General features: G+C 41.8%; 1 protein-coding gene across 3 annotated transcripts in view; it reads left to right on the forward strand.

The window, feature by feature from the left end:
• The window catches only part of REPS2 (RALBP1 associated Eps domain containing 2), a 184,088-nt gene extending 178,603 nt beyond the window's left edge, over positions 1 to 5,485 (forward strand). For 2 of the 3 annotated variants that reach the window (XM_003791874.3, XM_012806409.2), the window contains one exon: positions 5,263 to 5,485. In XM_003791874.3, coding sequence (XP_003791922.1) covers positions 5,263 to 5,331 — 69 coding nt within the window. In that variant the 3' untranslated portion in view covers positions 5,332 to 5,485. The remainder of the gene's footprint in view (positions 1 to 5,262) is intronic. The other variant, XM_012806410.1, reaches the window with a different exon arrangement.
• The last annotated feature ends 1,586 nt before the right edge of the window (positions 5,486 to 7,071 follow it).

Consider the following 7,071-nt stretch of genomic DNA (forward strand, 5'->3'; position numbering starts at 1 on the left):
TTTTTTTGTTGCAGTTTGGCTGGGGCCAAGTTCAAACCTGCCACCCTCAGTATATGGGGCTGGCACCCTACTCATTGAGCCACAGGTGCCACCCTTTATTGTTCCTTTTATTTAAAGAATTTTTTTATTCTTTATTAAATCATAACTGTGTACGTTAATGCATTTATGGAGTACAGTGTGCTCATTTGATATACAATGTGGAATGCTTACATCTAACTGATTAACATAACCAGGTTCTAATCCCATAATTCTATCTTGGGCCAAGACAATCTCATGTCCTCTGCCCCGACCTCCATCCAGATTAATCCCATTTTCAGCTAAGAAGATCTCAGGACCTCTACCCAGACAATTTCCTTGAGCTATTTCAAAGAACAAGAGACATCCCCTGCCCCTCCCAACCATGGCCTGAGCTGGAGATGCTGGTTTCAGTTCCCCAAAAGTTGGGGAGACAGAAAATATTTTTGCCATTTTTCCCCCCAGTTCATTCCCTCTGCAATAGTAGCACCAGGGAGGTTTTTGGGTTGGTGGAACTGTAATGTGTCCTGTTTGTGGTGATGGTTACAGATTTATAGATGTGTTAAAATTCATGGAACTATATACTAAAAGAAAAACAAAAGTCAATTTTACCCTATGATAATTCGTTCAATAAAATTATTTTTTAAAATGTCAAAATTCATTCTGTTTTATGAATCTTTCTGGGTGACGTTATTTGTGTTTTGTTTGGTTTTTCTCTCTCTGTTTTGTTGGGGTAGGTCAGTTTCATCCATTGTTTTTTCCTTTTAATTTGGGAATCTATGTTCTTCAGTTTTGTGAGTTTTCTTAATTTTTATTGTTGATTATTTCCTCTCCCTTGCCCTCTGCCCTCATTTTCTCCTGTTCTTCCTTGATGATAGTATTCAGACATTGGACCTCTAATTTTCTTATATTTTTTCTTCTGTTTTCTTTCTTTTCTCTTCCTACCTTCTCTTCTTTAATTTTGTCTATTTCTGAGACTTAATTTTACATTCTAAATCTCTACTGTGTAATAACCAGGAATTCTTTTCTTTTTTGTTCTCTGGTCATTTATTTTTGATGATGTCCTCTTATTCTTTCATTGTTGTAAAGTCTTCTCTTAATGGCAGTCTTTTCTTCTTGAATAATTGCTTTTTTTTGTTATGCTGTGTTTCCTCTTAGATGCTTTCCTTCAATACCTGATAGCCCTGCTTTGCTCATATTTAGGAGGAAGATAAAAACACTAATTTGGAAGTTGATAGCACATTGTGGGGGTGGGGCTTGTCAACTTTGAGCTTCACTTTCTGGCAATCTGGCTGGGCTATATAGTTGGGGAACCCTGAAAGGCAGTATCATTGGCTTTTTCCTCTTGGTCTGGTTGAAGTAGCCAGAGAGGAGACTTGCCTTGGTCACCTGTGTGGAGGGAAAGAGCGGTTGTGGAGCCAGAGGGCCATCGGTCTCATTCTCCAGCATATTCATTTACTTTTCCTGTTTCTAGTCCATTATTTTGTCCACAGCTGTGCTTGATAATCCCGATGCTGTTTTTTACCTTTTCAAAAAATAAATATGGAGCATTCTGCTCTGGTGGCAGGGAAGATCTGGGGATCTTATTGCTTCTGAAACAGATTTTCAACCAGCCTTATTTTAGCCGGTCCCCTGTCCCACTTTCATAGGTATCTGGTGCTGCCAGTTTAACTCTTTCAGGAATTCTTGTGGGGAAAGTCAGATTGGTTCTTGTTTTTTCTTCATGCTTAGCTCATGATTAAGTTTTCTTTATTTAATTTGTGTGAGTGGGAAAGTTCTAGGTCTAGTGCACAGAAGTCTGAAGAATCATTGAAGCACAACTCTAGTAATAGATCCTCAATTAATACTCACACTAAGCCAGTTTATAGATCCAGAACCTTTTGAGTGAGGGGACATCTGGGGCCCCTTAAAGAAGGGTCCCACTAAGCTGTCAAAAAATTGTATTGTAAATCTTCTAGCCTTTATCAAAGGGCCTGGGGCCATTTACCAGGGTGACCATGCATTCATTGAGGGAAGGGAAATAATCAGACCTTTGCTGGCTCTGAACAGACACACGATACTCAGTGTCACTGTGGCCCATCAGTCAGAGTAGGCGCATATGGAAGTAAGGTGATAATGGAGTTTTAGCTTAGATCCGTCTCCCTGTGGGCCCAGTGGATTCCCAAACCCACTCTGTGGTTATTTCCCTAGCTCTGGAATGCATACTTGGAATAGACATACTAAGCACTTGGCAGAATCTCCACATTTGTTTTCCTGGATTTGCTAAAACATTTACCATTTATCAGTTTGCCTTTCTTACAAATTTTATTGTTACCATCCCTTCACTTTGTTTTTCCCTGTCTTGTGGGCCTATGATTTTGAAAAAGTTTCTTTACTGTTTTAATGGAACTATAGGAAGGCATATGGCACCTATGGTCACTCTTCTGTCTTTCCCTGAAATCTCTGTACTGTTTTACTTGATGATATTATACAGTCCCATGGCTTTGAAGACCATCCATAAGTTAGTGAAACCAAAATTTATGTCTCAAACCCTACTTCTCTTTCCTCTGAGCATTAAACATACCCATATAACTCCTTACTCAATATTTCTCCTTAGATATCTAATACACGTCTCAGATAATTAATTCCCAACTCTCTCTTTGAAATACCCATTTCTTATGTAATCATCTTGTTCTCAATTTCACTACCAGCCACCCATTTCCTTCCTTCCTTCTTCCCCTCCTAACTTCCTTTTCTCCTTCCCTTCCCTATCCTCTCCCCTTCTCTTTTCCTTTTTCCTTTCTGTTTCTTTCCTTTCCTTTTCTTTCTCGACACAGTCTTACTCTGTGGTATAAGACTGTGGTGTCATAGCTCACAGCAACTTCAAACTCTTGGGCTCAAGCAATCCTTTCACCTCAGCCTCCTGAGTAGCTGGGACTACAGTCACTCCCCACAATGCCTGGCTAGTTTTTCTGTTTTTAGCAGAGACAGGGTCTTCCTGCTGCTCAGGCTAGTCTCAAACTCCTGAGCTCAAGCAATCTACCCATCTCGGCCTCCCAGAGTTCTGGGATTACAGGTGTAAGCCACTGAGCCCAGCCTTTTTTCTTATTCCCCAATGCCAGAAGTCATCTTTAAATTTTCCTTCTCTCCTATATCAACTTCATCAGTAAGTCCTATCGGTTATAGATTAAAAATATATCCAGAATTAATCTACTTCTCTTCATCTCTATGGCTACTACCCTGAGGGGAGCCATTTTCATTTCTCACCTAGGTCCATCCAGTAACCTTCCAGTTGCTTCCCTGTTTCCACTTGTGCCCTGCTATAACCCACTGTCTACATGGTAACCAGAATGAAAATTTCCAATTATAAGTTGGATCACGTTCCTTCCCTGATCAGAAGCCCTCAGTGCCATCTCCCCACACTTTGAATGAAGTCCACAGTCCTTCCTCTGCCCCACAAAGCCCTCTGTGATCTGGCTCCTGCCTAAATCTCCAACTTTATCTCCTTCCCTGTCTTCCTTGCTCCCTCTTCTCTGGTCATGGGCCTGTCTGTTCATCAACCTACCAAGCTTATTCCTTCTCTCGGGGCCTTTGCAGTTGCCATGTTGTTTCTAAATAGCCTTCCCTCATATTTCCATATTGCCCACTTCTCACTTCATTCAGGTCTCTGCTCAAGCAGCATCACCTTACAGAAGACTTCCCTGATCACCCCCTCTGCTTTCTTCCATAGTCCCCTCTGTTATTCTCTATGACATCATCGTACTTATTGTCTTCTGGAAGTATCTTGTTCATTCACTTTATTCTCTTTCCCTAGCCATTTGACTATAAGCCATATGAGGGCCCTGGTCAGATCTGTCTTGTTCTTTGCTGATACCATCACAGCTAGAGCAGTATTTGGCGCACAGTAGATAGATTACTCAGGGATTATTGGTTGGGTGGACAGGAAGGTGGGTGAATAAATACTTGTTAAGTTCCATACTGACTATAGCATGTTGGTTCTTCTGGAGCATCTCAGGATTGAGCCTTTGTACAGAATTCTTTCCTACCTTGACTAATTCTACTTGAATGCCTTTATGCGTCCCTTTCTCCCTGTCAAAAAATATGTTTTAGGCATGAAAGTTTGAATTCCCCAATGGCAGTTGCTCATCTTCTCTTTGCCTTTCACTCAGATGTCATACCTTGTGCCGCACTTTTTTTTGAGACAGAATCTCATTATATCGCCCTCGGTAGAGTGCCGTGGCATCACAGTTCACAGCAACCTCAAACTCCTGGGCTTAAGCAATTCTCTTGCCTCAGCCTCCCACGTGGCTGGAACTACAGGTGCCTGCCACAATGCCCAGCTATGTTTTTGTTGCAGTTGTTATTGTTGTTTAGCAGGCCCTGGCTGGGTTCGAACCTGCCAGCCTGGGTGTATGTGGCCAGCACCTTATCCACTGAGCTATAGGCATTGCCACCTTGTGCCACATTTTGTGTAGGAACCTGGATGGGACTTTGGTAGAGGGATGACCAGTGTACCTTCTCGTTGCCCACACCTGACTGAGTGTGGTGCTGGATTAGAAGCCAGAGATTGCAGTAGAAATTTAGTCCTGATGGTTCACCTCTCAGTATTGGGAATCTGCTCTTGCTTTCTGCCCTCTGCCAATCAACATTTTAATTTTTAATGTCATTCTCTGCCAGCTACTAATCCTGTTAGAACAAGATGAGACTAAAGTGGAGCAGTGGAGAGGGGTCAGTCAGTTTCAGTTCATCTTCAGAAAGCAGTTGAGAGATTACAGATTGTGAAGCCCCCTTATCTGGTCACCAACTTTATTTTTTTATTTTTTTTTTTTTTTGAGACAGAGCCTCAAGCTGTCCCCCTGGGTAGAGTGCCGTGGCATTACAGCTCACAGCAACCTCCAACTCCTGGGCTCAAGCGAGTCTCCTGCCTCCGCCTCCCAAGTAGCTGGGACCACAGGCGCCCGCCACAATGCCCGGCTATTTTTTTTGGTTGCAGCCGTCATTGTTGTTTGGCGGGTCCGGGCTGGGGATTCGAACCCGCCACCTTAGGTGTACGTGGCTGGCGCCTTAGCCGGTTGAGCTATAGGCGCCGAGCCGTCACCAACTTTAAATCTGATGCCTTCTATTCTACTTCTTCTTGAGTTATATAGCACTTAAATGTGTATGGGTCCAGTTATAAGTTTTCTTTTAATATCCGATGAAGTAGAGATGAACCCAGGAAATGACCCCTTTCCTTTTTTGTTTCCTTTCTTTCTGTTTTCTTCAATTTAGGAGGTTCATCAAGAACGGATTGCATTAGAAAACCAACTGGAACAACTTCGTCCAGTCACCGTGTTGTGACACCCATGGTTCAAGTGACAGTGAATGACCTCATCTGCCAAGATCTTTCTTTCTCGTTTGAATGTTTGAACCCCACTACTTGTCATAGATGTTTGACTGTGTCACAAGCTGTGAGCAGCAGAATATTATCCATATGACCTTTTCCCTTGTAATTCACGTGTACATTTTACTGTGGTGGAAAATACTTCAACTAATTATCACACTTGAAATTGTAATTATCAGTAGAATCTCTCTCCATTCTTAAGTACTTCCTCAAGGTGTTAGATGCAGCTCCTTACCAAAAATCAGTCTTCTGGCAAATAAAAATAATTGAGCATTATTTATTTAAGAAATTTATGATTTGTACAAAACCTTATAACCAAGTACCTTCAGGATGCTTGTTTTATTTTTGTATGTATATCACATACAGTAGGTTGGTTTCCTGAATAATTAGGATTCCAACTGGATAGTCTTTGGCATGATGATAATAAAAACAAAAGCTCAAATAAAATGAAAGCATCAGATTTAGACTGGCGCTGTGCCCTCCACCACTATATGCCAAAAATTGCTTCTCTAGTGCCATTTTGATATAATATCTAGCTATAAATAATACATGACTATTGTTTTCTATTGAATGTCAAAGACTTATTGGGTCTTTACACTTCTATAAAGTGGAGGTTTTGGCAGTGAGCTATTTAACTTGGCCAACCTAGGCCATCAACCCAGATAACTCAGTCCTTTCATGTAAATTTTTGGGCAAAAGCAATCTGCTTTAACTGCCTCACCCAATCAAATTAAATAAATAGTTGCTAGATCTCTACTTTTATCCTGCATGGGATAACATATATGTAAATGCATGAGTTTGGAAACTACCCATCAAATATGAAAGGCCGATGAGACTATTTGAATTGGTTAACACTTGTTTTTTGAACCCAGGTATCCAAACTGGGGAAGAAAGGGAGATGGTTGTTACCTTCAATTTAAGAATCTCTGGTAGTTATTTTCATCAACTTGGACTACAGATGTCTTGGGTATAAAGAAATAATGAAAGGAAGTGGTCTTCATGCTGGATGTATGACTGTTTTGTTCTCTGTGAAGTGAACCCCTGGGAAGTGATTGGTTTATATCAGGTTCAGAGGAGCCCAACTGACTCCAATGCAGGCTATATAAACCATTAAGCTTGATTTAAGTAGCTGTTGCTTCTTCTGAAACCCCAAGTTGAAAGTGGGAACATAGGGTCACAGGGTCAGAGGGTCACTGGCTCTCAGAAGGCATGCCAGCTTTAACATTACTTCAGGAGACTAATGGTGGAGTGGTGCCTATAGGTTAGTGGATAGGGTGCCGGGCACATACACCCAGGCTGGCGAGTTCGAACTCAGCCTGGGCCAGTTAAACAACAATCACAATTGCAACAACAACAATAAAAGAATAGGGCTTGATGCCCATAGCACAGTGGTTACAGCACCAGCCACATACACTGAGGCTGGTGGGTTTGAACCTGGCTCAGACCTGCCAAACAACAATGGCAACTGCAACAAAAAAATATCTGGGTGCTGTGGCAGGCGCCTGTAGTTCCAGTTACTTGGGAGGCTGAGGCAAGAGAATTGCTTAAGCCCAAGAGTTGGAGGTTGCTGAGAGCTGTGATGCCATGGTCTATACTGAGGGTAACATAGTGAGACTCTGTCTCAAAAAAAGAAGAGACTAATGGCAAGAAATGCTGTCTCTCATGCATTTTGATAATCTCCCCCTTCTTAAGTTAGT

This window comes from Otolemur garnettii, unplaced genomic scaffold (assembly GCF_000181295.1).
Source record: "Otolemur garnettii isolate 467f Iridium unplaced genomic scaffold, OtoGar3 scaffold00051, whole genome shotgun sequence".
In the NCBI taxonomy this organism is placed as follows: Eukaryota; Metazoa; Chordata; class Mammalia; order Primates; family Galagidae; genus Otolemur; species Otolemur garnettii.